Source organism: Bombus vosnesenskii, unplaced genomic scaffold (genome assembly GCF_011952255.1).
Source record: "Bombus vosnesenskii isolate JDL3184/JDL3185 unplaced genomic scaffold, Bvos_JDL3184-5_v1.1 scf7180000016262, whole genome shotgun sequence".
Taxonomy (NCBI): domain Eukaryota; kingdom Metazoa; phylum Arthropoda; class Insecta; order Hymenoptera; family Apidae; genus Bombus; species Bombus vosnesenskii.
This window is the reverse complement of record NW_022884331.1, coordinates 1,195,122-1,212,423: the sequence shown is the minus strand read 5'-3', so window position 1 is coordinate 1,212,423 and position 17,302 is coordinate 1,195,122. Positions and strand designations below refer to the sequence as shown.

Below are 17,302 nucleotides of genomic sequence, written 5' to 3'. Positions count from 1 at the left end.
ACAGCCTAACTATCTGAATGACTTAATTAAAATGGTAACAGGTGCAAGAACCTTTCCTCCATCCAATTCCTACATTTTAGTTCCACTTTATCTTCTCAAGTAGACATTTAAATTGTATGTTTATGATATTATAAAGAAGAATATTCAAAAGACAAATTAATTAAACTTGCTTGCTAAAGGATATTAAATCCATTAAATCTAAATATGTAATTAAACAAACCGTCTTTAAAGACTTACTTTTAGTCAAAATACGAATTGGATGAACACACAGACAATAAAAGCACCCAAATCACCAAAATCAATGAAAACTGCATTAAATTATATCAAACTATATTATACCAAATTATATTACATTTCCAAAGGTTATAGAATCAGACTGCTCTCAAATATAAAATCATCTTCTTCGCAAAAAGTTTTCAAGCCAAATATACAATAATTCCAATAATATTAACAAAATATATAATAATATACACAGAGGGAAACAGAGAAAGAAACCATCATAAAACCTTCTTTTTAAGTCCAGACAAATTGTTTTGCATCAATTCAGACTTCTTCTCTGCCATGTTTAACAGATCCTGTACTTGCTGCACCTCGACAGACGACAAAGTCGACTCTAGATCCGGCAAAATAGCGTCGGTAAGGCTCAAAGATGCCAATTCGCCTATATCGGTGTTGTCGCGATCGGATAGCACCCGTTTCAATTTTTTGATATACTTCTTCAATCCGACCTGCATCGCTATGCCGGCCTTGGAGTCACGACGAGGCAGTTTTAAGCCATCGGGACCACTTTCTTTCAATTCCGGCCGATTCACCTCGGTTCTTCCCGGCTTTTCATCCCTCGAAGGCTTCCTCTCGCCCATCGGGGACTTGCTCGACCTGATTTGCATCGATCGAGCGCCAATCACATTATCATGCAAACCGGTGTTCAGCCTCGAGCCCGTCGTTCTTTGTTGCGAGCTCTTCGACATGGAGGACAGCTTACCGGCATTCAAAAGGTTACTTTTAGCAGTGCTCGTTGATCCGAAATTTCTGATCGCGCTGAAAGCTTTTCTTCTATTAACGTCTCTTGTCTTCTCCTCGTTCTTACTTCGAAACGAATCGATCGTGTTTTTCCTCCCGCACGCATTCAATTTCGCCGAACTCGAATCCACATTCGTTTGCTGATTCTCTTGATGTTTTTTAACGTCCTTTTTGAACATTCTAATATTCTCGTTTTCTTTGTTCGATACTTCCTTTCGTTTCTCGTTATTTTTAAACTTGCTTAAATCGTCGATGTTTCCACGAAGCACTTGCTGGAAAAACGTGTCAGTAGAAAGTTCCAATTTCGGTGGTTGTTTCGCCGATACAGGGCCGACAGTATGCGAGCCTTGTTTCCTGTCGCTCAAAACTTTCCCAAGTTTCTCCGGCTGGTCGTGTTTCGCCGACGACTTTCTCGAACACTCTTTAATGCTCTCGTCGTTCGTCGTCTTCTTCGACCTAGTCTGCGCTAACCTTGGCTCTCCGGGAGGCTGCTGCGTGATCTCCGCCAAGGAGTCGATCGTTTCGATCACCTGACCACTTGACGAGTTTCGCTCGGACAAATTCTTCGCTGGTGAACGATGTTTGTCAGCGGCGTTCGTTGCTGGACAATTCTGATTCGAAACGTGGCCCAAAGAATCGTTTTTCCTACAAGACAAATCAATCGCGGAACTTGTGGGAAAATCTGCTCTTGGTAACTCTTCGGTTTCGCTTTTGATTACTTCCAACTTGCCGAGTTGGTTACTCAACTTAGCGTTGTCGAGCTTTAATCCGCCTTTGTCAGATCTGTCAAAATTCGTATTCAACGGAGGTAAATCCGTGGACATTTGATCAACGTAGTCTAAACTCTGACGATCAGGCTGTTTGCTGGTTTTCTGTTTACTCAGGAAGCTGGATTTCTTTATCATCGAGCTTCTCCACGATGCTTCGAACATCTTCGATGACGTTTTGCCAGAGTTTCCGTACTTTTGGTTAAAGGATATCCGCGGGTTTCCTGTCAACCAAGGCAGAATTTGAGGTTTCTCCGAAGTACACCGCCTGGAGGCAACGGAAGAGTCGCGAGATTGCCCGGAATGGTCATCGCGAGCTTTGCTGGATTCGCTGCGGATGCTTTCCGTGTCGATGGAGCTGATCGTCATACAGTTCGTCGATTCTCTTTCAACTCCATCGATGGATGACGGAGCTTGTCGTTTGTCTTCGCATTTCTGCGAGCCTGAGAACGTGTCTCGTTTCGAGCTGACCGAATCCGTGCTCGAATTGTTCTTTGAGAATTTCGTCGCGTTCTTCTTGCCTGAAGATCGTTGTAACATGGATCTTCTCGACGTCGTTGAATCGGCACCCGCGCTGGACGGTCTTGGTTTAAGAGGTCTTAAGTTTCTTTTCGTTATCGAGTCTATAATTTACGTGAAAAAGCGGCAGTTACTCAAAATATTTTTTTTAATTTTCATTCACATTTTTATGTGAATGATTATTTTTCTTTTTAGCACTTTTAGCCTTTTTCTATGGGTTTTTAAAGAATTTGTTAGAATCGTTATTAGAGATTGATGTTATGCATTATTGAAGAAGATAGTACACTGAATTTAGATGAAATATGATGCGAATTGCGAGAGTTTAATTATTAAAAAAGCTTTTCTTACTACTGTTACAAAATATTTAAGACCTTCGATACTAACAAACTTTTAAATTGATACAATCAATTTGTAGAATTAAACGAGTTCCACTGAATATAAAGCAAGAAACGGTAACAAAAAGGAACGAAAAACGGTTCATCTCGCAGAAAAACTAAACTGTAATTAACGACAAGTTCTCCGACTATTTTATTTCGATAAAAGTGTAAACGGAACGTCACTAAATACTCCAGCATTCTTTTCCATCCGATTTATCTCTTTTCATGTTCTCGCGAAAACCATCCCAACAACGTTACACAACGTAGTTTCTCGTACAACATACCTTGCCTCCTCTGCATCGAACCCATAGCAGTATCATCATAAAACGAAATCCTGGGCGATCTTTCACCTTGACCAGCAGCATTAACCACATCCACTTGTTTCGTTTCCGTTTCCCTCTCAACAGTTTCCGGCTTCTGCGTCCCCTTTATCAAAAAGTGATCCAACGGATGGAGGTACTCTGTCTCCTTTTTGCTCATCCCCTTCGTAGCATCGTAATATTCCTCGATAAAGTCAAACAGACTATGATGGTACCGATCGTTCAATCTGATAGCAACCGTCGAATCATTATTATTTAAATGAATAGAATTCAAGACAACGTCTCCGGGAGGCTGATAATCGTCGTACTGTTTCCTCAAAGCAGCCTCTACCAGTTGGAATCGATATGCGTCGTAATCAAACGCAGATATGTCGACGATTGGTAATTCAGAATTTGTGGCGACGAACGACGAAGATTCTTTCAAGACCATCTCGTTCTGTTTCGTCGTTGATTCCGCTTTTCCTCGTGCTTCCTGCACATTTGCCCGAGTTTTAGCGTTCCAATATTCCGTCCTCACGTTGTCACCACTCGCTTGCAAAATGGGCGTCGAGATCGTCTTTCGAGCCGATTCCAAATGGAAATCCGCGCTCGAGCTCGAGGCTGAGTCGAACGTCGAGACTGGATAATGCGTCGTCACCACGCGATCTCGACTTTGTTCCACTTTGTGCACGTTACATTGCCGAGTCTGCCAGGTCTTCGTGGTGAGTTTCATCGAGCTATCCTGCTGCCACGCGGTGTAGGCATTGGATATTCCGACAGTGTGCGCAAACGAACGTACGACGAAGCAGGGATGCAAGAAACGAAAGCAGAGGATTTTTGATTGGATTACGTGTTAAGTCGCGTATTGTGTGATGTATACTGGTATAAGGAATTGCTATGGTATATCGTTTCACAGACAAAGTTAAGGGAAAAGATGTTTGGGGATAATTCGTTTAGGGACTGTTTGGGAAATATTCGGAGATGCCTTCGTTCCTACGGTGGGTTCCTTGGAAATCTTTCGTCTTTGACGTAATTAGGGGCTTTATGCTTCAAAAGTTGGCAAAACGTTTTTCTTTGTTTAATTTTGTTCTATTTCATACGTAAATTCTTTACTTTTTGAACACCATGTTCTAATTGTTACATAGCAAAGGAGTATAAAAGAATCAATTTGGAGAAATGCGTCTGTACTATCTTTTTGATGTCCCTCGAATTCTTCATTTACAAAGAAAAATACAGAGATATTTCTTAAATGTATGATTACATTTTAAAACTACAAGTCCGATCTTTCACATCATAATTTAACTTTGTCAATCTCTACATTTTTTTACCTCCATTTTTTATCATACATTTGAAATTATTCTCTTACTTTTCTTTATAATTGGATCACCCGCGCGATTAAATTACTTTGTCAAATGCGCTCACGCAAAGTACGTTCAATGGCAAATGGAAACAGTATGAAATTCCAAGGAAACACCGAACGTACGCAGGTACTGGATTGAATTCTGGCAAGCCTAACCAAAGTGCACGTACTAGAGAATGTTGAACGCGAAGGATGAGTGGTACAGCCAAGAGCACGGTCAGCGTCAAAGCGAAAATAGTCTCGACAACGAACGGTGGTATCGATTGCAAGGTTAGAACAAGCTTTCCGGGCGCCACGACGTTCAACATAACGGTGCCTTTCTTCGGTGCCTGCTCGATTTCCGGCAGCTGTGCTTCCTCGAGTCTCGTGCCTCATGTTAGAATCTCGATCAGATGGAAGCTCGACCGATCGATGTCGTTCGCAGCCCGCACACTGTCCTCGAAAACGCTTTCCATAATTGAACGATCGCCGATGCCCCGGATTCCGCTCGTCACTTTTTTTCTTCGTTTGTCTTTCACCGCTAGAATATCCGAGTGATTGTGAGTGGCGCTTCACGATAGACAAAATTTTAAGTAATTTTTCGTCGCTTAGTGGGGAGTAAAATTGGACGCAATTCGATTCATATAACAGATAATGGATAAAAATAAGAAATAAGAGTTTATTTGGTGAATAAACACCCAGTCGAATAAGAACTTATCTGAATAAGAAATTTGTTCGTGTATGGGGTAATGGAACCTATGGAAATTAGAAGTGCTAGTTTCTAATAGAAATTGATGTTTTAATGGAAGAATTTCTTTTCTGGTCTAACCGGACATTAAAACGTTCTATTCTACGTATAAATCCACGAATAATCTGTGGAATATGTGCGATTTTTCCACGAAATATATTTCAAATGGAAATGTTATTCTCTCATGGAAATGACGAACATGTATACTTAAATAATCGAACAATAATATTTTCAATGTGTGTAAACGATACTCGATGCAAATTTCTCAAATAAACTTTAAAGATATTCTTATTTTCTTAATTTTGTAACATATTCCACTGATTCGTTTTAAATCATCCGAACATATATAATCTGCTATAAAGTTATATTTATATAATATCAATTTTCTAGATACTAAATTCTTCAATGTAAGATCACTTAATCCTTACATATTCCAGGAAGTAAAAATTTTATTTCCGCGAGGGAATATATCGCTGAGAACGTGTTGCTCGAAAAATAGGGTGATACGTGGAAGCAGATTCTGTTCGTCTCGATGGTTTGATTCGATATCGACCGGCTCGACTGCTGTTTCTTTTTCTTCGGATTTTAATATTGGCCACGTTTGTCGTTTCACGTCCTTTCGTGTTTACTGTCGCGGCGATATTCATGTTGCGGGACCCCGGGGAAAGATTGGAAAATACTTCCAGATCCTTTGTTTCAGTCGTACAAGCTACTGAGATAATCTTACGTGGTATCGTCTTTAATCTCTTCGAAGACGAACTTTTTAAAGTCGCGAGAAGATCATTTCATACTTTGTTTAATATTAAGTAATTTAAATCCTGAATACGTTGCAGCCTTTTAATGTTCTCTTTTCTATAATGAAATATGGTACATATAAATATCACTACGACAAGTATAGTATAAAGTATACGTTTTTGTTCAATTTGTACAAATATTAAAATAGCGTGTTACGTCTTTCTTTGTTTTCCATACGATAGGTCGTACAAAATAAAAGTGAATATTTCAAATTAGTTAATTAATTTTCTAAATCCATCGTCTTTCGACATAAGTCGATAGGTCTTTTTGTGGAGAATATCGAGACAGATCGTTTAGTCTATTACAAATTACATAACTCCGTTTAAGAAAACGTATTTCACCCTCTACATCACCTTCTATTAGGTTGTCCGAAAAGTGTCTTTCTTTTACAGACCCGTCTTTTACAACGATGCATCTTTATACTAATCTGTCGAAAGTTGTGATCTTTATTTTGATAGAACAAAATGGATCATACGTAATCCGATAAGATAATATAAAACGGAAAATGTTGTGTATCCATTATTTCCTTATAAACGAAAGAAACTTTTCGGACGACCTAATACATTTCTACATATTTACAAAAAACTATACAAATTACACTGGGTTATGTTCCCTTTGAAACTATTTAATTCTTGCCTGAAATCATTTTCATACTGCAGCCAGTTTAGCAGAAATTTGCATTTAGAGATTAAATTTCGATATATCACATAATAAATAGAAAAGTGCTCTTTTCCATGCTAAAAAGTAATTGAAAAATTACCCCATTTAAATCGAGTCTAAACAACGAAATGGCAAATTTTCTAGAGTGTAAAATAATTCGATAAACATCGAATGGTAATTAACGTCCGGCATAATGAAACTGCAATAAAATGAGCAGAGAAGAACAATAAAATAACCGAATACCGTGGAAGCAATACAAGGTAGTGGAGACACGTTCCCTTTACCAGTTGTCTGTTATTGTTCAACGATTAAATGCTCAATTGTGATACGATAAGCGGCCTAAATGCTCCTTGGTAATTTACCATTCACTTCCGTGGATCACCAAGGCAACCTCCGATGGAAAATAATAGACGCTCGTTGGCCGAACAATTTAAATTATTACCATTACGCGATGTGTTTAAACGAAAATGCGCCGCCATCCACTACGGCCCGAGTTTAATTATTGAAATTCGCGCTTGACAAAATTCGATGAACAAAACGCAATTTGTACAAAACCGGTATAATATTTTGCGTAAATGGCCGGCCATAACTGATTTAATGGCAACCAGCTTGAATTACTCCATGTACAATGTAATCGTTTTAAGTTTGAACAAGCGCGGGCGCAGCAACCGTGATCGAAGTACTATCGATGCTTTCATAAATTTTCTCGGCCACATGGAAAATCCGTTTAATCCGTCATGATCGTTTCGTAAGCATAGATGATCGTTTCGTAAGCACAGGTGATCGTGGCACGGTCGCATATTCCTTTTTCCTTTGGAATATTCATAAATTTTCTTATTATACGTGGGTATACGCTCTTTGTATGCAGAACGTGTCATATACGTCGCGCGATTTCGTGTTACGTTCTAAACTTAGCTAGCGATAGGAAATATTTACGAGATTTAAAAGGAGTCAATGAACACGAATTTTCAACGCTTTTTGATTTTCGGATAAGATGCTTTCTATTGAAAGAAAGTGATGTTTGACTAATACTATTGGTTTTGGTTATTGGTGTAGTCATTCTCGTCATTACTATACTGTGGATATCTATGCAACTTTACCTGTAATTATCTTTTACGAGGTAATTAAAAGTAATGAAAGGAATTCCCATTATGAATTAACGAACACACACATTTTCTTGTTAGTAACATTCGTATAAATGATGTGCAGGTTTGCTCGATTTCAACGAGACCCTGTTATACTGAAGTGTAACACGTAATCTATAACTGGTGACCAACGACTCCCAATAGAGTGATTTACCTGCCTCAGCCGCTTTAAATTACTTGTAAACTGTGTGTTGTATGAAAAAACATTTCAAATAAAAATCGTATAATATCAAGGGATGCGTAAAGTATGGTAATTAGATTTTTACTACTTTGCACATGTAAGGGTTACTCCGAATTTTTCAAGTGGAATATGCAACGTTTCACGCTGCAATTCGAAAGAATAATGAACGCTGACGACGAGTAAACAGATTTTATAACAACGATTCAAAGTGTAACAAAGATTCAAGAATTAGTAATAAGAAGTAAAGAAGTATACCATGAATCATTTACTAATTATATTATATTAATTATGTCGAAAATACATTATATTATAGAATTCATATAGAATATTATTCTATATTTTCGACTTCTTTTTTTCGCCTAGAATCACCCCCTTTCCGCTTGTACCACCAGTTACCAACCACCCTGTATAAGAATTATTTTAACCCTTCTGTTCAAAAAATTATTTGAACCACACCAATTTATTATTTCAATTAATTATATAAAATTCTTACAACTTCTCTCGAATTTGTTTCACGTTCATACAAATAGTCTTGTCCAATAGGATACGAATATTTTCAATTATAAAACTGCAATGCCGAGTCGGTCGAATTATAGGTCCCATTGTGTCAGCACGATCGATCGTACAGTTCAATCCGTTTTTCTGAATCCTCGGAAAAGTGAAACGATTCGGGCATAATACGATAAAGCAGTCAGTCAATAAGACAAAAAATGAAAAAGAAGGAAATATCATGGAACGATGTATATACAGGCGTTGTTCGTAGTTGTGTTACGATAGACGGCACCGGACTACGGTGAAATTGCTTTCTGAAGAAGTTCACGAAACGACCGGAGCTCGGATAGTTAAGCGCAGAATCTGTAAACTTTTCACGGCTGATTACTCCGATGTTGCCAAGCCATTGAAGTAATGAAGTTTAAATCCCTGATAACGCTGAAACTCGCCGGGGATTGATACGGCCTTTCATCCCTCGCAACACGTCCTTTATTTCATTCTATTTTCTCCCTATTTGCGTTTTTCCCCTTTCTCTTCGTTTCTTTTCTTCTTCCCCTTAGCTCCACTTTTAATTATTATTTTAATTAGTCTTGAGTGCAGTGTCAATTACAAAGTTATTAGTAGATTGCGGATATTTATGCACTTAAGGGAAATTTCAAAATGCAAAAATGTATAGGGAGCCGGCAATGTGCAAAGTAAATATCAATGAAGTTCAATCGAACTGGCATTACTTTCATATACTTAAGTTTTATTTATCGATATGCAATCGAAATTGACATTTACATCTTTGTGCAAGTAATATTTTGTTAACGAAACTTCATTGTCATCTGTTTCCACTAGTTGTCTATTTACCTTTGTCCCCGATTATACGTAAAATAGCCAAAGTACAGTACTCGTTATAATATTTAACAGGTAAGTAAAAAATTCTAACAAAATCCTATTCTGTTAATTTTGTTCATAAAAACATGAATTTGCATAAATATGTGCAATCTAGACATTATTAGCGATGGTTTGAGAGAATATGTACTGGCTCACGATATATCTCTATGATCGATATATGATATTGTGGACGAGGCGAATCAATATATTTACAGTGACGAATTTGTCTAACGGATAGAGGAGAAAAAAAGTTGTTGTAATATGCGTCGGGACGGGTAAAATGTTTAGATTGTGCTATGATCGATGTTTGCACAACGATGAAACTCGATTTCGCGTGACTTGGCTACGCAATAAATGGAATGGATAGATTTGATTTATTGGTATGAATTTTAATTTTTCGAAGGAAATGTAAATATATTTTAGGATTTATTGGTCAGGATTTATTTAGAATTTCATTGGTTTTTATATAGTCTCAATTTTTATCTAGAGAATAACGAAAATTATAATTATGATTATATTGTGCGTAAATTATAACTATAGCTAAATATTCGTGAGAAATTAAAAGGTGTAAAAACGTACAGAAAGCATATAATAAGCAGAGGTATGTAAAATATTGAAAGTAAGGGATTCAATTTCAATTTTATTTCTTTACTTATAATCTAGTTTTTGTAATTAAATCGTTCAGAAGATACATTTGATAATAATTTTCTTGATTCCCGTTAAAAGCTACTATAATTGTCTATTTTAATTATTAACAAATGCGTATCATAACATCATACAACGAAACGAATACGTGTTAATTGAGAAATATCTTGTTTGCACAATTTTCATGGCAAGCGTCGCTGAATTCTAAAAGATTGATCTATCAAACTGGCATATTACTAGGGTGTCAAAACATTAACAAATGTAAGTGGGGTTGATAGCTCGGGTTAAATGAAATATAAATCTACTTAACAGAGAACAATTTATCACAACTTATTTTCGATCTTGTTGCCACAACTCGACACGTGTATCGTTTGATTTGCCGAAACGATTGACACAGCTCTATGAAATGTTTATTGAACTGGGTCTGCAAAATAAAATCTTCGTATAATCTTTCGAATCATGTACGACTCTCGCGTATCGCGTAAATGGTAAAGACGTCGCGGATCGACGTTAATTTAGCAGTTTCATTAAAAGAGACGGTGCCATCCGAACGACCGTCGACTCTGCATAAACTCGGACGAAATAGTCCCGTAACGAGGTTAAGGATTATCCAAGCGACGTCGCCTGTTTCTCGTTTATTCTTCGTTCATTTTGCTTGCCCAGCCTGGGCGATTTCGCGGAATACACGTTGGTCGCGTCCTCCGCGAGAGCGGAAATAAAATTTCGGGGGTTTTAATTACCGGTCGACCCAGTCACTCCTCACCACGTCTCCTTCCAAGATCGTGTTCGCTTGTTTTTATGTTTTTTGCCTAATTTAACCCCCTGCTTGCCAATGTTTGTAACGAAATTGACGAGTTGAAATATGGGAAATCCGTACAAAACCGTTGAAGGTTGTGAGTCTTTTTTATTTTTGTGACTTGTTAATCTGTAAAATTATATTTCTCGAATGTCTTCATAGTAAACACAAAATAATAAACATAGAATTCAGAGGCTCGAGTATTAAACATTATAACACGCTTGAGGACTACCGAAAATAATACTACATTTAAATGAGAACAGTGGAATATCTCAAGAGGGATTAATGTTGTCGAGTATGCGTTTATACAGGAGTTGTTTGGTATATAGAGGGATGTTATTTAATACAAGTAATTTTTTCATAAGCGTAGTAACGAGGAAAATATGAAAATTAAGTTATTTTTGAAAATATATCCCTGTATTTTTTTTTATTCATGATATGCTAGCATTTGTTGAAATGAATACAACGACCTACCACTATAGAACTTTTTTCCTTTTGATAGTCTGTCAATGTATTATATAAATTTATCTACTTAAAAATGACAGAAATCATCAACTTTTGCCATGCAGATAATGAAATGCTAAATTTGACGACATTATCAAAAGCAGTAATTGAAAAGAAAAGACAGGAATTCATCAGTAGGTACCGTCTTGTAATGGTACAATGTTATCTTTCACAATAACATTGTTCGATAGAAATCATTTTGTACAAAGAAATGAAATTCTATTCAAATATGGTTAAAAAATTATAGGACTTAGAAAAATTTATTTCAACTTTTACATGCACTGGAAGATAAATATATGATCGTAAATGTTAATCGTTTTATGGTTAAAAAAGATGAAAGCATAATGTACAAAGAAATAAATTTAACTATCATTCATTCTCTCTCTAAATTTTTAAAGGTGATAAATGCAGAAAGTCCACAGTTTAAGTGACCACTTTTGACATTTCTGAAAAAAATTTAAGAAATACGTAGAATAATAACTAAACTGCAATTTTTGTGCAAATTTATACTTTTATGAATACAAGTAAAAGACTAGAATCTAGATAAAGATTTATTTCATCTGCTGAAATTTATTTTTATACGCATTTTTGCATTTTTAAACGTCGCATGAACATATAAAATTCGAAGACTAATAATCACATTTAAAATATTATTCTGACGGCTGGAAACTTAAAGGCAACGCCGGTGAACAAATATCTCGGGCTATTAATGTACACTTGATACTTGAAGTTCCCCAACTCGATAAATCCTTTCAAGGGGGTCGAATCAAGGACTATGAACAATCGCGTTTAGCCAAGCTTTAAATGAATCGCATTCCTTCAATTCGTCTACCGTTTCGTTGCTCATTACCATTCACGAGCAATTTAAACAATTTAAATAATTCAAGTTGCCGGCATTATTCAAATAAAATTAAATAATGGATGGAATTAAGTTTTACTGTCGCGTACCACCAGGGAAATTCCCGGCTCTAAGCGAACGGCCTGATTTTCAGAATCTCCCGTTAGAACCTCATCTACCATCGAGTTCGTCATTTTTGGATCGAAAATTTCCACTGGGATTGAAAAAGAAACTCAACTTTCATTGCTAATATACGAAGGTAAATCAAAGAAAGAAACGTTTATCCTTATTTGAAATACAAATTCTTTCAAAATTTCACAAAAATTAGAAACATTCCGATATTTATTTTATATTATGCTTTTTTATATTTTTACTGGAATTTATTTATTTCGTTATTTATGAAAATGGAATGTTTATGGAGAAAACGTGTTGTGTATCTGGCAAATTTTCCTTTCTTTCAAAATTTCATTCTTCGTTTCTCTAAAATTCTAACATACAACCTGTCAGAATTCCGTTCCACAGTCCTTCGAAATTCCATTTCAGCTACCTTCAAAATTTCATCCTACTAGTCCTCTCAATCCTTCTCCATACGTGCTGTATCGCTGCTGGATTTCTACGAAATACTATTTCAACAGTCTGTCCTCTTACGGATTTCCGAAGTCCATTTGGTGTTTAGCGTTATTCCTATCCAAATATATTCTATCACACGATTTTACTAGTTTTTATCTTATTATTAAGTTGCAATGGAAAGAAGGTCTTTTTTATTTCGAAGTAATAGATATTAACCGATAAAATAGGTAACGTTTAAGCCACTTAATTTCATACATCTCTGTTCTCTTTCGATAATAAAATGGAATGTAGATTTTTTAGTTATAACGATAATCATCCAATTTACCCGTCCTCAGGCACATATTATATATAATATATCCCGATAAAGTAAATACAGGCTTAAATAACCCTCAAGCATAAAATGAGAAATCGCAACACTGAAGCTATTTATTCTTCGTTTCCATCTATTCCCTTCCAGTTCAACTAAGATGGTATTTCCTAATTACCTACTATAGTATAATATAATAGATATATTCAACAATACATGCTCTTTAAATAATTTCGAAGGACAAAAAAAAGAGAAAAACAAAAACATAAGAACCGTTTAACCTACTTAGGTTCATTTTTCATTATTCTTTGCCACTTCCTTAAAAATGATACATTTATTATTTTTATTTACAATCATTACTCACTTTTATATTAATACAATATATACAGGGTGGTTGGTAACTGGTGGTACAAGCGGAAAGGGGGTGATTCTAGGCGAAAAAAGAAGTCGAAAATATAGAATAAAAAATTTTTTTTTAATTTTTCCATTGAGACAACGATCTATAGTGAAATCCGTTATAACGAGACGTGATAAAGTGCACGCGTACCGAGCGAAAATTCAAAGCCGATTTTCTCGAAAACAAAGCCCCAAACGAAAAATTGTTATTCTATATTTTCGACTTCTTTTTTCGCCTAGAATCATCCCCTTTCCGCTTGTACCACAGTTACCAACCACCTGTATATATATGTTATAACAGTAAAAATTATATGTATGTATTAAATAACAAACCATGAAAGAGAAACAATAAACACAAAACAACAGAAAAATACAAGAAGTATAACAGCACGAAATCGCAACACGAAAAGCCATTTAACTTTTACTCTAGCTATTCTCTTCTACTTCACCTAAAACGGTATCTGCTAATTATCTAACAAACCCATTGAGAACCTCATATCAAGCATCTGAAACGGCACGAACTACCCCATATCCCTTCAAACGAAGAATCCGCTAAACGCTTGCTGCTAATTCGTCAACCATGAAACTACACGATCCGATTTCGCTTCGTATTTGCTCGCCCGTGGGCTACTTGCGATGTGTCGTGTTTCCGCTAGCAATTTCGGCGAAACCTCCGCGGGACCAATTTAACACCGCCCTGTGTGCCCGAGTGCGCTCGTTAATTCGTAATTACCGTACGAATTACAGTCACTTGGGACGCCATCGCGACGCCAGACGGAAGCTGCGAAGCGAGGGCAGACCAGAGGGCGAGATAAGAGATAGGTAACGTCGATTTTCGCGGCCATGCCTTTTTATCGAAATTTAATCTGTATACCGCGATGGCAACGACACCAGGTCGATCGCGTCTGATTGTATATTCATATAGGGTTGGGTGAAAAACATGCCTTCGGGGGCAGCGGTAACGAGAAACGCGACGTAATCTGTCGCTTCGAGGCGAAGTCGACGCGACCACATCGCGATGTGCCGTGAAAAATTATGGGAGCCGGGGTATTCGGTTGACGTGAATGAAAAATCTCGGGTATATCAAGGGGGACTTTTATTTTTAATAACGCTTGCATACGTTTCTTTGAATTGTGAGTGAAATTTTACGACGGAACGTTGTAATCGTTAGAGTTACTATTATTTCTTCTTTTAGTCAATTAATTATAGTCGCATCAAGTACGGTAATTGGTGATTAAATGATTTAGTTGGAAGTGTACGTATGACGTGTTGGATTTTTAATTGTTTGGGAAAGATTGACTTGTTCGAAATATTTTAGCAGTTGCAATGTTTAATTAATATTCTTTGAGAAAGTGTAGGTTGAATTTTTAAATAAATTCCAAGATCCAACTTCAATACCTAAAACTCCAAAAGTCGCGTCACCCAGAGCTCGGTTCTTCTTACGTAGGCTCTTCGCTCTTAGGGAATCTTTGTTTTTTGATCGAGGATCGTGGAACGTGCGAATCGGCGAAAAATCAGCGTTGAAAGGGTGGCAAAGCGGAAATGGGGCCACGAAAGTGGCCACGATACGCGCGAAACCATCGGCGCGGGTTCGCGCGTAGCGTAGCAGCCAAGTGCAGTCAGCGAACCACTCGATGCACAATGGTTTCGCACTCTTTCATTTCGCAGCCGACTACCCATGTTTTTGTATATATACATATACACGTATACGTGTGAGTGTTGTTCAACGTTTTCCGTCAGATTTTCGCGTCGAAAAATAGAATGTGGCGTAAAGGGGTAGATCGTTCGCGGAAAGCACTCCGTTTCTATTGCCAAATAGACGTCGTTGCGATGCTTTTTTTCTGTCGCCTCTGAAGAAACACAAACGTTCTCTTGTGCTTTTATGTCGAGAGTTAAGATCATTTGCATGGATGTTCGTGATACCAGTGTGGATTTTAGATATGATAATAAACGAGGAACAGCGTTTTGAATAGTTTCAAATGCTTTAACGTTAGAACTACTGACGTTTAAAGTTTAAGGTACCAAGAAAATCAAAGCGAAAGGCAAGTTGGTCCCATAAACATTCGGATAGTAACAAAATTTTACTTGTGAAACGTGTGACTTGTGAAACGTTATTTCTTGTAATCTTTTCATCACGGATTAGTAAAAGAGATTTGATTGTTTTTGAGGAAACACATCTTGCATTTATTTAAAATGTTCATGAGTGGAAGATTAAAAAATACTTGTTGTAAAATTACAAAGTTCTGGTTTGTCTATAAAAAGCGTATTCATTATAACAGATACTATAAAAATATTACACTATCAATACCAATAAATTAAACTATTATTTACAGTATCATTTCAACAGCAATCATATCTTCTTCAATAGATAAACCGTCATAAAATATTTATTAAATATTGCTTTCAATGCGACAAACGAAATCCATTAAAATTAAACTTCTCATTATTTACCTTTGGAAACGATTGTTCAGAGCAAGGTAAGAAAAATTATGAAAACAAGTCGAAAACACAGGCTAAAAGGAAGAAAGAGATCGCTTTAGCTAGAACAGAGAAATCTCGCGAGGGAGAATTATTTTTTAATTCCGCCTGAGAGTATCGTGATACTAAATAAAAGAACGGCTTGTCTGCGGCCGAGCGGGAAACATTTTCCCGGAAATTGTGCCGTAAGTAAAAATCAAGACCATGAAATAACGCAGCGATAAGTCAAAGTAATCTGGAAATGGAAATCAGTCGTAAATCAATTTTTACTGAAACAGTTCCACGTTCTTGTGAATCATACAAATTCGTAATATTATTTCACCTAAATATTGTAAAATTATTTTGCTGAACTGAGAAATACATTATACAATAATTAAATATGTATATAATAATATATACAATACTCCATCATTTTTAGTTAATTTTTAATTTCACTGATCAATGTAAAAGCTTCTTTATTTATCGAAACAGCTTTAATTTTATTCTGCGTTTGATAGCTACGGAATTCAATTGAATTAAGACTTTAAATTACAATTAAGTATACTCCTTTAATTACAAACTTGGACAAATAGAACAACCAAAATAACTAAAAGTAGGTAAAACAAGTAAACAAAAGCATTCCAATAAATAAGACATACATATCCATGAACAGATAAAAAATGCTTCAAAAATATCTACGAAAAATAATTCCAGGAAGCTGAGAAAGAAATATCGTGACATGGAATACACGAGAAAGCGGGGGAATCGATAGAAACAGGGGAAACACTTGCCGGAGATGGATGATTTTTCGAAGATCGTGGATCGAAAGGAAGTCCCAAGAGCTCGCTGCGACTATCTGCATTTTCAGCTTCGAACTAGGCTAAGATGGTGGGCTGAGTGGAAGAAGTGGAATGAGAAAAAGGTCGAACTGGACAGAACCGATGATTCCCTGAAAATTCTTTAAAAACAGAGGAAAGTAATTTCTTTCCAAGTTGCTTTAATCTCAACGAAATCAGAACTGGAACTGTATTAAATGCAGTGATAATGAAGAAAGAGAGAAAGGAGAAAGGCAAGAAAAGAAGGAAGAACCGATATCATTCGTCGCAGGATGCGAAATATTTGAACTGAAAAAATGTCGAAATTGTTGGCGCATCGAATCCTCGGGATACAGTGAGAGATACTGGATTTAAAATTCTAATGAGACTATTACTTTGTGTCCTGTATTCCCCTGGGAACATGTTTTCAACTAAAAAGGGGTTATATCGTTGTGTCTGTATAAGTACTGTGTGAAAGCTTGTTTTATATTCAGATACATTTTTATGAACGTTTAGTTTTTATAACGATACTATGAACGAATTCTGATGATAGCAACAAGTCGATATAACAAAAGTTTGTGGAATCATAGGAGAAGAGGTAATTATTTAACGAAAAATTAAAAAGTAAGAGATCATTTGTTGAATTAAACCATCTAACTGTCTCGAATTTTATGCTAAAGCTTTCATGGAAATGTTAAATATATTTTCGTTTGTTGAAACCAGAATAAAATAAAAATTCGAAGACCAGACTAG

The 17,302-nt window shown here is 36.4% G+C and overlaps 2 protein-coding genes across 2 annotated transcripts in view; both read right to left on the bottom strand.

The window, feature by feature from the left end:
• The window catches only part of LOC117241929 (fibrillin-1-like), a 235,120-nt gene that overhangs the window by 10,882 nt on the left and 206,936 nt on the right, over positions 1-17,302 (bottom strand). The gene's annotated exons all lie outside the window — the stretch shown is intronic.
• Positions 498-4,856, bottom strand: LOC117241938. The gene is made up of 3 exons (XM_033508229.1): positions 4,513-4,856; positions 2,968-3,727; positions 498-2,410 (listed from the first exon to the last, which is right to left on the bottom strand). The coding sequence occupies exons 1-3, from the start codon at positions 4,648-4,650 to the stop codon at positions 498-500; spliced, it is 2,811 nt and encodes a 936-aa protein (XP_033364120.1). The 5' UTR covers positions 4,651-4,856.